Raw genomic sequence first — 15383 nt, 5'->3', positions numbered from 1 at the left:
ATTTAAAATAAAAATATAAAAATTTAATTAAATATAATAAAAATATAAATTTTTAAAAAATTTATATAATAATTTAAAAATTTATTTGTATATAATGCAATAAATATATAATCATAGAATGGCTAAAGGCTAAGGAAAAAGTGGGCCCATTTAAACCCTACCACTTGCGTCCAGCAAAATTACAAATTGTAAGAAATCAACAAAGAAAATACTAGTTAAAACCAACGTGCACATGTTCACACGGTTTTAGCTGTCACACACAGACCCGTGACGGAATCTTTTCTCATAAAGCATCTATAAATTGCTTTCAATTATTTAAATATTAAAAGGCATCATCAAGCATGTTAAACAAACCCTAATTATCTATTAACACAAAAATTAAAAGATTTTTTCTGATTTGCTCTGCCGAAACCCACACGGGGCGTTGTTTCTAATTGCGCGGCTCTTCCATACACGTGCATTCTCATGATCTATGCCTATCCCTAACCCTATATAAGGAGAACTCCCCGAGCCCACATCCTCTAGACCCAAATCTCCAAACACCCCACTTTCACCACCCAATCAGATGCCTGCCACGTCAGATGTTCTCCTCGGAATCAGATAACGTGGAAGGATCTGATTAAACAAAATAAAACCTGACGCCAAACTGTAGCGGATCATTTCTCCGAAGAGGCCTACCCAAGTAGCATCACCTCTCACGATCTACCGTAGGCCGCCCGGGATCAACGAATGCAATCTTGCCACGTCGGCTGCAAGCTCGCGTCGCCACTGCGCAATCTAACACCGACTTCGTTGGGCTATCATGGATATGACACGTGTCCGTGGGTTTGACACACACATTCGGTGACATAGGGCAAAATTACCGGTGCAGCCGGTAACTCGCCCTCTGCAATTCCCGCTAGGTATATAAACAGCCTCCTTGAAAACTCTCTCTCTACCAATTTTTTCAGTTTTCCAAATTAAGTTATAAAAATTAAAAAAAAAAGAGGAAAAAAGTAACGTTTCCCTTTTTAATTTTTTCCCTTTCCAGCTCGCGATTTTGAGGTTAGTAGCTTCTCTTTATTTTTCTTAATTAGTAATTTTTTTCTTTAATTTCTTGTTTAATCCTTTTCATTTACATCAAGTAGTTTAATCATTTTGTTAGCTCGAATCTGCTCTGATCGATCTCTCAAGTTAGGAAAGTTTACTGTTTTTTCTTGGAAAATTTGGTTTATTTTGAAGTGATTCCTGCTTGCTATTTCTTGATCTTCTTGTTTAACTTGCTATTAAGTCTTTAATTAAGGTTAATCTGTTGATTCTGGCGGGGCTTTCATTTCTTTTTAATTCGAGTTCGATGACAATATGGGATTTTCAATGCGTGTGGTTAATTTGGGAATAGAATTTGATTAGTAGTTTGTTTCGACTAGTAGTGTGATTTGATCGCTGATATGTGATTTTAAAGTGCAAGAATTTAAGGTTTTTAGTATTCTTAACTCGATATTCTTGCTTTAGTTAGTTGGGTCCAAAATTAGGGTTTTTTCGGGAGGAGATAGTTGAAGAAGTTTGTTTCTTTACAAATTGTGAGGTTAATCTGGGAAATCTGTTGGGGCTTTCTTTAGCAGTGTTTCCAGTCTTGATTGATTTCTCTGAGTGGAATACTGTTGGAAAAGTTGTACCTTTGTTCTCTTGAAGCACATGTAATTCGGATTCTAATTTTTGTTATCTGGTTTTTCTATTATACATTGTTTTTAGATCTCTGCCACAAATTGTTGAGGGCGTATTTATTATTAGAAAGGCCTGGCTCTGGATAGCTATTTAGACTCCAGCCACCAGGGGGCGGTGCCTCCAATGGCACCTTCTCGGGTGGCTGGAGGGTTAACCCAATCTTCCTCAAGTTCTGGAATTTTCTTCCAAGGAGATGGGCAGTCCCAGGCTGTAGTTAACTCTCGCTTGAGCTCACCTTATGAGAACTCATCTAATTCAATTCCTGGAACTGGGCGTCCTAATTTGGGTCCGGTTTCGGGGGACATGAACAGTGCGGTGTTGAACAGTGTTGCGAACTCAGGACCTAGTGTCGGGGCAAGTTCTTTGGTCACAGATGCAAATTCGGCATTGTCAGGAGGTCCCCACTTGCAGAGAAGTGCTAGCATTAACACGGATTCATATATGCGCTTACCAGCATCTCCCATGTCGTTTTCTTCCAACAATATAAGCATGTCAGGTTCATCGGTCGTTGATGGATCCTCTATAGGCCAGCAGGGCTCTCATCAAGACCCAAGTGTCCAACAAATGCAGCAGAGTCAGCAGTTGCAGCAAGGGGCCTCAAGTGCTACATCTTTGCCCACAACACAAACTGGGCAAGTTTCACTTCCTATGGGTCCACGAGTCCCGGGGTCCTTCATGCAAGACCCTAATAATCTATCCCAGGTGCAGAAGAAACCTCGATTAGATATCAAGCAAGAAGACATTCTGCAGCAGCAGGTGTTGCAACAGCTGCTGCAGAGGCAGGACTCCATGCAGTTGCAAGGTCGAAACCCTCAATTGCAAGCTTTAATCCAGCAGCAGAGACTTAGGCAACAGCAACAGCAGCAGTATTTGCAGTCGATGCCTCCATTGCAGAGAGCCCACTTGCAGCAACAGCAGCAACAAATGCAGTTAAGGCAGCAATTCCAACAACAGGGCATGCCGCAAGTAGCTGCAATGAAGCGTCCCTTTGATAGTGGTGTATGTGCACGCCGGCTTATGCAATACTTATATCACCAGCGGCAAAGGCCACCTGTGAGTTCATGTTTCTTATCTATTGCATCTTGTGATAAAGTCTCTTGTGTTTTAATTGGGTTCATGTAACACTTTCAATCCTATTAAGATTGCACTTTTTTTTTTTGTAGAAATCTACTTTATGCTGCCATGCATGCTTAATTGTCTTGTTACTGTCTTGACATTAACTCATTTCACTTAGTACTTGGTGAAGTTAAACGTTTTATTGAATCCTGTTATGAATACTTGATTTTGTAGGACAATACTATTGCATACTGGAGGAAATTTGTGGCGGAGTATTATTCTCCTCGTGCAAAGAAAAGGTGGTGTTTATCACGGTATGATAACGTCGGGAGTCATGCACTTGGTGTTTTCCCTCAAGCAGCTATGGTTCGTCTTTGTGCTTCTCTCTCTCTAGTCTGTGTAACATATGAAAATTACCTTTGTATCGCAAAGTTTAGGCCTTGCTACCAATTGTTTAGCTAATTAATAACCTTGCACGAATTCTTTTGTATGGATGACGCTATCTCTCGCTTTGCTTCTGAAATTACATGCTTGTCTTCTAATATGTAAAATTCTTACTTTCTTTCTTATAAATTCCAGGATGCCTGGCAGTGTGACATTTGTGGGTTTAAGTCTGGAAGGGGGTTCGGTAAGAGATTTATAAGCATTTACTTTGTTCCACATTGAATTTTTTTTTTTTTGTTGATTTTGTTAGGAATTACAGTTTAGAAATAGGGTAAGAGAAAAAGACATTCCTTAGCCTGTATTTGTTAGATAATGCTATTTGCAGTGAATTAATAATTTGCTTTTCATTGGTTTTCAGTTTTATCTAGCTTCCCTCAAACTTTCCATGATCACAGAATATCATTTTTTGCTTTCTATATATTGACATATAGGATTGAAGAGAGAAATGGAATTTCTTGAATTTTTAGGTAACATGTTTGGAATTGTTGCTATTCTTTGTTAGTTTAAAAGTTTCCTCAAATAACATTTTCACTTCTTGGTCCCTGAATTGGACAATGTACTATATACCAATGGCTTGAAATTAATATGGATTGTACAATAACATTTCATGGGTTTGTGGGCTCCATTATTAATACCCTTATTTTGTCTCACAAGTTAGAGAGCAGATGCCCTGTGCCTCTGGTGTTGATCTAGCTTTTCTTTGCAAATGTCACTTATGATTGTTGGAACTTAGCATCTGACCACTTACTTCATTCTGACTAACTAATTGCTCTCTTATGTTTACAGAGGCAACTTTTGAAGTACTCCCAAGACTCAATGAAATCAAATTTGGCAGTGGAGTAATGGATGAGCTTCTGTTTTTGGACTTGCCCCGTGAGTGTAGATTTCCTTCTGGAATAATGATGTTGGAGTATGGAAAAGCAGTTCAAGAGAGTGTATATGAGCAGCTTCGTGTTGTTCGTGAGGGTCAGCTTCGCATCATATTCACTCAGGAATTAAAGGTTAACAGAAAAGCTGTTTCACATTTTGCAGTGGTTGTTACCGTAATCTAGGAATAACTTATCAACATTTTCTCTTTTGCAGATATTGTCTTGGGAGTTTTGTGCATCTAAACATGAAGAACTTTTTCCTCGTCGTTTAGTTGCACCTCAGGTACTAAGATTTGCTCCTTATTAGCTCTAACTTCTTGGCCCAAAGATTTAATTGATGATTCATGTGTAGATACACTCTCACAGTCCTTTCCTATTTCTTTTGCATTTATCAGAAATTTAATTTTATTGGTATAATAATTGTTAACATGCAATTGGGTTAGTTTATGTTCTTTAAGGTTAGTAATTTTATTGGTATAGTAATTGTTAACACTCCTTTCCTATAGGGAATGCAGTTGTACTGGACGTTTTTACTTAGTTTTGAACCTGTAATAAATGTTGTGAGTAAATTGTTAACATGTCTGCTTTAGGAAACATGGGGTGATCTTTTCATGTAAGTTGTGGAAGGGCTGTATTGTTTCTGTTGTCATTGGTACCAATTGCTGGTCATGTGTATGCTATATATGGAACAATAAAGAGATATTTTCAACATGGAGCTTGGATATTAATGGTACTTCAATTCCTATGAAAGAGAAAGGGAGGCGTTTGAAGTTTTTTAGCAAAGTGTTTGGGATCTGAAGGGAAAAGTTAGAGTAAATGAGTGAAAAGGTGATAAGACTAGAGTTATCAAGTCCTGTTTACCTTGTTTGGGAGTGGAGAGGAGAATAAGAGTGAATGAGAAATTTATGTACTATTACCATTGCATCTCAATTTAAAATTATTACTAAAAGAAATTTTTAAGTTGAAAGCTCCAAAGTGAAATACTATGCTTTCAAACCCGTCCAATTTGAGGGAATTTCAAAAAGAAGCTGGAGTTTAGTTCACCTCAAAGTCCAACCCCTCAAAAAAAAAAAAATTCAAATAATGTAGGTTCAGCCCTTTACTCCATTTCACTGAGCTCCTATATGTCCCCTTCCATCCTAACACATTGTAAATGTCACTCTGCATCTGTTGATAATGTTAGAGAGAATAATAATGAAAGCCCAAAATGGTGTTTTTAGTTGACTGAACCTTTGTAAGGAGAAGGCCAAAAGATGTAAATTGTTTTTGTTGCGTTCATGGTTTTATGTTAATGGTTTAATCTCTAAAATTGCTTTCTTTGTTATGTGTAAGCAGTTATTTTTAACTAATTCTATCTCTGTTTGAAACACTTCCTAAACTACATATGGGTTTGCCATTTCCTGATCATATGTAATTCTGTTTTAGTTCTCTAAAGACAACTGATATAACTTGAACTTGTCAATCATGCAGGTAAACCAGTTACTTCATGTGGCACAAAAATGCCAGAGCACAATATCTGAAGGTGGATCTGAGGGGGTTTCTCAGCAGGACTTGCAAACAAACAGCAATATGTGAGTTAAATGATACAAAAGCCAAATTCTTTTTATTCCATGATTGATGTTACTTATTGGATTCTTATGGTTAGGGCCCTTAAGATCTTTAAGCAGATAAGTTGCTCGAAGTCTTTACTTGAGAAACCCTGGAAGTCTGAAGCTCATCTGGTTTGTTATGTGGTTTACTGTCCTTTGAGTGCAATTAAGCGATTGGGCACAACACAAAAATGTGATTTTGCAGGATCCTGAAAGAGTAGTGTTAGTTTTAACTGAACTTCGAGTTGTAGGAGCTTAGACTGGATTTTTTTTTGTTAAATTAGGGAAGGTTTTAGTGAGTGCTTAATTTTTGGTTTGCATGTTACTCTAGAATCTATTCCCTGGCCTTTGGGGTTTTGCTGATATACAATTGATTGCTTTCTCTCAGGTTCCTCACGGCTGGACGACAGCTTGTGAAGAGTTTGGAGTTACAATCACTGAATGACTTGGGGTTTTCAAAAAGATATGTGAGATGTTTGCAGGTACAGTTATTGCTTTGTGCATGTATCGGTGAATAATATTCTTTATTGAGTTTCCTTACGGTTGTTGCATCATTTGTTTTAGATTGCTGAGGTTGTCAATAGCATGAAAGATCTCATAGATTTTTGTCGAGAACACAAGGTTGGGCCGATCGGTGAGTTGTACTGTATGCCTTACTGACCTCTTGACGTTTTGATAGTTTTTCTTTTGTTCATCTTATCTGCTGGCCACAATCATGGAATTGTATCATAATAGGTGGATGCTCTAACTTTGATATAATGTGGCATAGTTTCTTCTCTAATTTTTAAGAAAATGAAATGATTCCAAGCTTGTTTCTATATTGTTAGTTGGTATTTAGTTAAGATGTGTGTGAGGGAGTAAAGCCTTTTTATGTAGCATACAAATGATCTTCAGCTGCTTTGCTAGTGCTTCATTTTTGTTTAAGAAAATTTAATGAGCCTTGTAAAGATTGTGGTGGGCATCACCTGCATACCTTTCCTTCTATTAGGGAGAATGTTTGCATTGCATGCTTATTGGAAGGTTTTGGATAGCCTTTGTTTTCTTTCCCTGATTTTCTTACAATTTGCAATCTCTTTCTGTTTATCAGCCTTTTGTTTTCTTCTCCAGATGCTTATGCCCCTTTCTGTTTTTATCAGTATGAAATGTGCAATCCGCTAGGCAAAAAGCAACCATATCTCTGGATCTTTGTTCTGCTAAAATTTTGGTGTTTGTTATGCTTGATCTACGTATTGGTTAGGGACTATTAAGCTTTTTTGGCCACATTAGGGCTACAGTTTAGTTTATGTGAATGGAGATAAAACGATTATATCATTGATTCTAAACTTCTGTTTGCTTTAACACTATATTTGCAGAGGGCTTGAAAAATTATCCTCGACATGCCACTACAGCCAAGCTCCAAATGCAAAACATGCAGGAAATGGAGCAGCTAGCAAATGTTCAGGGTCTGCCAACTGACAGGAATACTCTCAATAAGCTTATGGCATTGCATCCTGGAATAAACAATCCAATGGGCAACAACCATCACATGGTTGGTCGAGGGACTTTAAGCGGATCAGCACAAGCTGCTTTGGCACTTACTAACTTCCAGAATCTGCTCATGAGACAGAATTCAATGAATTCAAACCCTAACTCACTTCATCAGGAAGCTTCATCTTCCTTCAATAATTCTAACCAGAGTCCATCTTCAAATTTCCAAGGGCCTGCTGCCTTATTACCAGGATCCATGCAGACCCTGCCTGTTAGTGGCTTATCAAGCCCCCATTTACCAGCTGCTCAGCAGCCACAGCAGCAGCAGCAACTGCAGCAGCGCACATTAAGCACTAATAACTTAATCCAACAGAACCATCCGCAGTCCTCTCAGGGTAACCAGGCTTTACAACAACAAATGATCCAACAGCTGCTACATGAGATGTCTAATAACGGTACAGGAGTTCAACAGCAGTCCCTGAGTGGGCAGAATGTGAATGGGAGTATGGCAAGAAATGCAGTGGGCTTCGGAAGCAACACTGGTGCTGTGGCTCCAGCTACCTCTAATGTGTCAGGAAGTGTTGCAGGGCCTGCACCAAGCCGAAGCAACAGTTTTAAAGCTCCTTCAAACAGTGATTCTTCAGCAGCTGGTGGCAACAATGGATTCAACCAGAGAGCACCTGATTTGCCTCAGAATCTCCATTTGCAGGATGATATGGTTCCGGATATAGCTCATGAGTTCACAGAGAATGGGTTTTTTAACAGTGACCTTGACGATAATATGGGTTATGGCTGGAAGGCATGACTAACATAGTTTGGCCCAATTAATGGCTTCTGTTGGGTGAGTACCGGGCAAATCGTTGTACAGAATATTTGAAATAGCCGCCCTTTTGTTTTCTATTGTTTTACTCTCTTTTTTTTTTTGTTTTTTTTTCCGGCCTATCTAATATGGCATATTGTTGTGACATCACTTGCTTTGTGCTTCAGTAGGTGGTTTAGTGATCTTTTTTCTTCTTTTCCCTTTTATCTTCTTTAAGGATTTCCCGTTTTCAAGTCTTCCAAGTGTAATCTATTGAACGAACTTGAGAACAGATTCAGTATCTTTTCTTATTAATATGATATTTACATGCTTCACTGGCCAATTAGGACTTGTGATCTTGACTGGCGGGAAGGGGGTAAATACCAGATTATGACAAGTGTATCTATTGTTTGGTAGCTGATGACGGCCTTACCACCTATCCTGATACCTGATTTTGTAGACACAAGTCTTAATGCAGCAATGGGACGCAAACTTTTGCACTGGAGCCTTTTCTGGCAAAAAATCGGGGGATGAAGCCTAGACCAAAGGTCTAGAGGCAGCTACGCTTGGTTTTGGCTGTCTATCCTCCGCTGGTTGCTTTAACAGCTGCTAAGTTAAAAGGCAACTACTGCACAGCCAAAGTGAATAGTCGTTAAATTGAACCTAGCTGACGTTTTGCTCCATCATGATTCAAGAAAAGACTTAATGCTTACAGGCTTAAGCAACAAAATGACACAAATGGAACTGGATATCCACTCCATAAACCCACTATATCCAACATTGCTAGTGTTATAACTTCGACGCAAATTTCCAGCCAGTTTCCGGTGGCACTATTTTGTTATTTGCAGATATAAAATCCAATCCGATGTCAGATCAACAGAAGTCCAGAACCATGCAGCTGCACCTGGATTAATGTAGAATGCTAGCAAAAGAGGAAAATGTAACTGACATGAACAATTTTCAGGGTCAAGTAGGGGGCTCGTCATCGGCTTCATGAGCACCAGCTGCCCCAGTCCCAAGTAGTGCATTCAATGTCATTTTTTCCCAACCTCTTGTGCCTCTCTGTATTAATCTTGCAGTTAGAGTACCAAAAGGAGAAGATGCTGCATTCTCCCCATTAGGTGACCCTGAGGAAAGCATACAATTTTCTGTTTCAGGCAAGTACTTCAAAGTACACCTCCCTGTGGCATCAAGTATGTCTATATCAAATCTTGGTAAGAGTGGCCGCCCAACAACTTGAACGTGGGAGATACTGCACAAAGGTCAACGAATTTTACAAATTTAGAAACAGATGTTGTACCTTAAAATGAACAGAGACAAGATCCGCAATTTACACTTAAATGAACAAAAACTATGATTCCTGGGCCTCAATTGGTAGTTAATGCAGAGCAGGCCAAGATTAAAAACTGTTTCCAACAATAGCCATGCTTCAAAGTCTAACTTGCATCTGAGCATTTGATTTATTGATTGGTATATAATCTCCTGTTTAAAGAGTAAAGTTCAAATCCCCCTCCTCCCAATTAAAAAAAAAAAATTCAAAGTCCAACTTAAAGTAATTTCTTCACTGAGAAGAAGTGTGCCTCAAGATGTCCTGTTACAGCTAATTTCACAGTGCACAAAATGACGCTATCAATTTGTTAATGAAAAGCCTTAGCTAGCAGTTTCTTTTGTTCTTTTTTAAATTTGGAATTACCAGCTTCTAAAACGTTAATAATCAGAAAAATTGAACCAACAATTTAAAAACTTTAGTCATCCAAAATATCTCTCGAAAGTTCAGAGAGAGGGAGAGATAACCATATCTAATATAAACCATCCATTTCCTGTTTCTGAACTCTACCCAGCAACTCAACTTGCAAGAATCCTCCAATGCAGAGAACAGGCTCTGGTAGCTTGAATTTTTGCAAGCAATTTTCCTGTCAATAAGTTATTAGAGCTGTTTAAATGAAGCAGATGACAAGAGAATTTGAACATTAAAAAGAAAAAGAAAAACTCCATGGGAATGCTACCTTGCATTGTAGCCTAATCACACAGGATCGAGTGCAGGACAGAGGGGAATAACAGGAAAGGAAAAAACAGAACAAAAAAAGTCTAATCATTGTTGCTTAATGAGTCATAAAACAAAAGATAATACCTCTTGAATTTCCTTTCCCCAACTGAACATCAAATGAAAGCCAATTTTAGCTGGAAATTTTGGTGAAATATATGTCCATATAAACTTGTCATCTGCCAATCTGTGACTAGACGTTGAGCCATCTTAAGCGTCACTCGCCTCAGGTAACCTTGGATGACCCATTCTAAATCTAACTGCCTTTGATGAATATATAGGGAAGCCATACTGAAAATAAGCTGATACGCAAACATAATTCTGTTAGTTAAAAAAGTTTCATTACAGGCAAGCGGAATACAGAAGAGAAGAGTACAAACAAATAGAGTTGGACCTTGGAATCTCTGAACATGGAATTCTGTAACAGGACACATCTTGGCCGCCAACTTATAAATTAAAGTCTCAGGGATAGCAGGATCACTTTTGCCTTCACTTGACCAATATGATGCTATATGTTCTATTCTATCCAGTGGCTCCAAAGTGTTATGGATGCTTTCTTCAGGGTAATTATCTGTGCCGGATGCAATAATGGCCTCTGATATGCAATCTTTTCTTGTGAAAGGGTTAAGGCCTCAAGCTAAAAAGGCATAGACTCTATGATTCCTTCTAAGGCATTCCAACTCGAAGTGATCATGCTGTCTAAGTTTTACAGGATCTATCAAGTTGTTCACTTCAATGGTGTGAGCAACGCTAGAAATTTCAGGCAACAATTTCAAGCAAAGCTGCTTACAAAGACCGTTAGAAATCACTGCAAGATAAGCGAAAATTACTCATATCAATATTATTAAAGAAAAGCATATAGTAACAAATAAAATCAAAGCTAAAACTGAAGCTGTAAATAGGCTGCGTCAATCAAGACATGGTTATGGTTAATTCCAGCATGCCTTGCTTACCAAATTGGCGCCAAGAACTGGAAACCAAGCAAACTCTGATGAGATCAGCAGGGTTATTCAGATGCAGTAGAATCTTCATAGACATATCAAGTCCAAGCAATTTTATAAAATCACCACAACTGTCCATTTTGGATCTTTTGGGTAAAGATCTAACGCTTTGTAGCTACAACAATACTGCAAAACAACAGAAGATCCAAAAAAAAAAAAAAAGGTCAAAAAACAGCTTAGGAATCAATTACAAAAATTCAATTACCAAGCAACGATTGGACATCAGAATTCTCAGTTGTCTACATATAAGCAATATAAGGGCAGAAAAAGATCTTTGTTCTGGGTTTTCGTTGAAATCAATCGCGGAAAATTCGTTACCCAGCTGAAAACAGACTAAAATCCAATCACATGAAAGACAAGACTGAACATACAGGAACTGCCCCATTCCCAAAGATGACATCTTGTGAGTTCGTTAAACGGGCTTGACAAAGAAAATGAAAGAAACCCATAAGCTTATAATGCATACAATGATGCAAACATGATAGATATCACAGATGCAATCATGTAAACTCAAAACTTAAGTAAAAAGTGTATAGAAAGGAAAGATACCCTTTTGCAGAGAGAGAGAGGCGATAGATCCAAAGCAAAACTAAAAGGAACCAAACAAAAAAAAGAAAAAACCGTTAAAGACAGAAAATGTAACCATTGTAGCCACCTTTCCCGTTTAATATCAGTACGACAAGAGGGAGAACGCCACCGACCGGCCCTGAATTTCAATGAGACAGACAGTACTAAAAGCCCAACAAATAACAATATCGTGGACCTGTTATTACCATGATGACATTATGGACTCCTTATATAAAACGCTTTGTATATTTTTCTGGGGTTTGTTTTAATATTTCATGAACATGTTCTTTTTTGGCCTTTGGATCACATGGAAGGGTTAAGCATTGATTCTTGCTTTAGTGGGATGATACGAGGTTATTAATTTATTGTTGCTCTTTGTTTTTTTTTTTTTGTTTCAAAACCTTGAGATTCCCGACATGGTTGCCACTGTTGCGTTTCTTTCGTTCATGCTTTTCAAGGAATATCCACCTGAAAAAAACAAGCTTTGAAATAATAAAAGGAAAAGAAAAGAAATTGTTATACAAGTAATAGTCAAGAATAGTAATTGCTTCCTTCCCCACCATAAATATCATCTGTTAAAGTACTACAATTCTTGATTCAATCAAATGAAAGATACTTTCCACCATAAAATAATGAAGAAAGAGAGCAAGTCTTATTCTGTACCATGATGGGTAGACTGTATTCCATACAATGTTTCCTTTATCTGAAGGTTTACTCGAATAATCATCCACTCAAATAGCCACAGCTGTAACTCAAGACCAAACGATGGGGTCAGGCCCTCATGCACTAGATAAGAATGCCTAAGTGGCCGATCGTTCCTGACCAATGAATGCTTTCGGCCTGACCGCGGTCTCCCAGTGGGTCCATTTCAATCCAATCCCCTAACAGTCGATTGCTTCAATCCAAAAAAGATTGATGGAACCTTGTTGTGCTGTACAATCGACTCAACCACAGGGTGATTTGGATCCTTTCTCTTTTTCTTGAGGATTTGATTTTAGTTTTTTTTTTCTTTTTGTCATGTTGTAAACAGGGTCAATTTCAATGATTTAGGATGCAAAGAAATAGACCATTCAGCTTTAAAGGTGTAGCATTCAATAGGGTAGCTTGTATTTTCAATTGAATAGAAGTTGGAGTCAATCCCAAATAGAATTATTTTCCCATTTACTGGACAAAGAGAATAAGACAACGTTGATTAAAATGTATTAACAAAAAGAAAAAAACCCTAGCTAGAGGACATTGAGACAAAAGAACATGAAATTCACATGCAAATTATATTTGTGGACCCAAAAAAAAAAAAAACAACCCACATTTCTGTTTGAACTGCTCCCCATTTTAATGTAACATATGTAATTTAGTTTTATGTACCTGCCTACTAGAGAACATCCTAAAAACTTAGTTTACTTCAATCTCAGCCTAAACTCACTAGGGTATATCAATACAGAATCTACACAAAGACCTCCTTTGGTATGTGTACAATCGATCTGCATCATTGAAAACTTGATCTTTGCTGGGGAATTTGAATTCTCAATGACAAAATCTCCCACATGGTAATGAACCCAGTTCCCTGGTTCATACAAGTAACATTCTGACGCGGCTTGCTGGCCATTGGACGTTGAAAGTTGAAACCGGACGGGCTTGATATTCCAGCCATGAACCTGATCAAGGGTACAGACCCGTCGGCCGAATCTTTTTGAGGATTTGCCTAGCTGCAGCCTGAAGAATAGACTATATGCCCCCGGAGGAAACTCAAAATCTAATTCTCCAACCACTTCAAACCACCAGATTTGTTGAAGATATGCCACTGTCTGGAATCTATACACGTCAAAGAAAATTGATGTTTAAGTCAATTCTTCATTGGTTTCCCGATCTTCCCTTGTCACAAATATCTTCAACGAGTTAAAAAACTACTAAATCAAGTTCAGCATTGAAAAGCGTATATTTCCCAGGTTTTGTGCTTGTTTGCTTCTAATGCTAGGCAATGTTGGGAGGGAATGAAAAATTATACAAGCTCCTTGGGATTAATAAAATGTATCCCTGTTTTCATTAGAAAAGGCATCTATCTCTAGAAAAATAATGATACTAAAATTGAATACTTAAAAGACAAGGCAAGCATTCGGAATACAAACGGAACAAAAAATCTTCTCAGCATATAACTAGTAGGCCATCCAACTTGGTTCAGTCTTTTTCAGTCATAGCTCTCAAGGCGCAAGTTGCTAGTGCTAGTCCTCTTCCTAGGTGATTACAGAATCTAGATGGCGTAGTTACATCACATCCAGAAACACACACACACGAAAAAAAATCCATTTTCTTTGAGCTCCTTGATGACAACATATTCCCAATTTCAGTTGCAATGATATATTAGAATCATTTTCCATGGCAATCCAATTGAGAAAAAGAGAAAAGAAAAGAATCACAAGAACTATTCCAAAAGAAAGGGATAAACATCAAGGAATATATAGTAATGTATTACCTGGATTCTTCTGTTGGAATGTGATTCCAATATCTCCGATCATCTATCCCTGTTATTTTCAGTGCCTTGGCGGATACTGCCAAGCAAAGCTTACCGCTGTGTTTATCCAACCACACTTCCTACAATTGGAAATTTAAACAGCAAAAAAAGATTAAGAAACAGTAACTAGTGAATCGCAATGGTTTTCTCAGGCCTGGATTAGAATATATATTGTAGTCAAGAATCACATCCCCAAATCCTTGGTGGGTATGTCTGTTTATACATCGTACAGGATAATCATTAACAATTGTGATCAAAGATCAAATGGAAACTAATCTTTTTCTTCCTTTTGATTGGTGATGAGCAAAGAAGAGAACGAAAGCTACCTTGGAGCCACCATCAAATCGATTGGGGCAGCAAAGTCTTGCATAAGTCTCTTTCTTGCTTAAAGTCTCCGGACTTTGTCCAAGAACTTTCTTAACCAGATACCTGTAGTTTGATGGCAGCTTTGTTTCCCATACAAAATCAGCCAAAGAAGCTCCACGAAAGGCCCTGTTCAAGCTCGCTAATTTGCATATCTCTGGTGGATCCAAGCACATAAAAATTGATGATATACAGCTTTCTGGCACATCATCAAGACCAGGCCTTAATGGAAAACCCCTTTGAGCATCTGCCGCCAGAGCAGAAACACCAGCCCCCATAAAAATAAAAACAAGAGAACCAGGGAAAACCTAAGAAAAGTAAAGCAAAATTTTATTTCAAGAAAGGGTTCAGAGGTAAAGGAGAAGATGGTATATGATGTAGGAAACTGGAGGAGAGATCGAAGAAGATGCCACCATTTCCTTCATGTTTAAGGGAGAGGGAGAGGGAGAGGGGCAGAGGGGGTTTCTTTTTTGGGTTTTAACAAAGGAATGCAGTCCTTGAGAAAAGGGATAAAGTGGGAGTCCTATATATCAATATTCTCCACTGGACAATGGAAAAGGGGGCGTGTAGATGAGTGTGCATGGAATGTATTCTGTCTTTGGATTCGAGTAATGTTATTTATACGTTATCCATACACCAGTCTTTCTGGCTTCAGTAAAAGCCTGGCTAATCCACAAAAATTCCCAATACAGGCAATAAAGTTGTTCAAAGCTCGGCAAATATCATTTTGTTTATATTTGATTTCTCTTCTAATTTTCTTTTAAATTTTGAAAAATTTAATTTTAGTTTATACTCCCTACCAGAAATGTGTTCATTGCATCAATGTATAAATTCTAAATTGTATTGTATTTTATTCTGAAGATAAGGCAAGCATATATGGAATTCAAACACCCATTTAATTAATTCACTGTTACTGATTATGGAATGAAAGCCATACTTGTTACAAAAAGGAATATATATATATATATATA

The 15383-nt window shown here is 37.9% G+C and overlaps 2 protein-coding genes and 1 pseudogene across 5 annotated transcripts; 1 reads left to right on the top strand and 2 right to left on the bottom strand.

Moving 5' to 3' along the window:
• Positions 1–518: 518 nt before the first annotated feature.
• On the top strand, positions 519–8325 carry SLK2 (SEUSS-like 2). Of its 3 annotated transcripts, none has more exons than XM_021442526.2 (10): positions 519–902; positions 2016–2757; positions 2995–3126; positions 3340–3388; positions 3991–4205; positions 4288–4356; positions 5544–5644; positions 6051–6144; positions 6227–6296; positions 7015–8325. In XM_021442526.2, the coding sequence occupies exons 2-10, from the start codon at positions 2146–2148 to the stop codon at positions 7932–7934; spliced, it is 2262 nt and encodes a 753-aa protein (XP_021298201.1). In that variant the 5' UTR covers positions 519–902; positions 2016–2145; the 3' UTR covers positions 7935–8325. The 3 variants fall into 3 exon arrangements, with proteins under 3 accessions (XP_021298201.1, XP_021298284.1, XP_021298120.1); XM_021442609.2 differs by lacking the exon at positions 519–902 and adding an exon at positions 937–1044; XM_021442445.2 differs by lacking the exon at positions 519–902 and adding an exon at positions 943–1044 and having other exon boundaries at positions 1732–2757.
• Positions 8326–8557: 232 nt separating this feature from the next.
• LOC110427306 (F-box protein At4g00755-like) lies at positions 8558–12542 on the bottom strand (annotated as a pseudogene). The gene is made up of 6 exons (XR_016351808.1): positions 11523–12542; positions 10926–11099; positions 10367–10780; positions 10060–10274; positions 9723–9841; positions 8558–9180 (listed from the first exon to the last, which is right to left on the bottom strand). The product of XR_016351808.1 is annotated as an F-box protein At4g00755-like (transcript).
• Positions 12543–12673: 131 nt separating this feature from the next.
• PP2-A14 (phloem protein 2-A14) lies at positions 12674–15024 on the bottom strand. The gene is made up of 3 exons (XM_021442726.2): positions 14376–15024; positions 14011–14129; positions 12674–13352 (listed from the first exon to the last, which is right to left on the bottom strand). The coding sequence occupies exons 1-3, from the start codon at positions 14688–14690 to the stop codon at positions 12938–12940; spliced, it is 849 nt and encodes a 282-aa protein (XP_021298401.1). The 5' UTR covers positions 14691–15024; the 3' UTR covers positions 12674–12937.
• Between the last annotated feature and the right edge of the window lie 359 nt (positions 15025–15383).

This window comes from Theobroma umbraticum, unplaced genomic scaffold (genome assembly GCF_002168275.2).
Source record: "Theobroma umbraticum cultivar Fairchild unplaced genomic scaffold, ASM216827v3 scaffold_30.0, whole genome shotgun sequence".
Lineage (NCBI taxonomy): Eukaryota > Viridiplantae > Streptophyta > Magnoliopsida > Malvales > Malvaceae > Theobroma > Theobroma umbraticum.
Note: the sequence above shows the minus strand (reverse complement) of the source record. Positions and strands in the feature narration are given on the sequence as shown.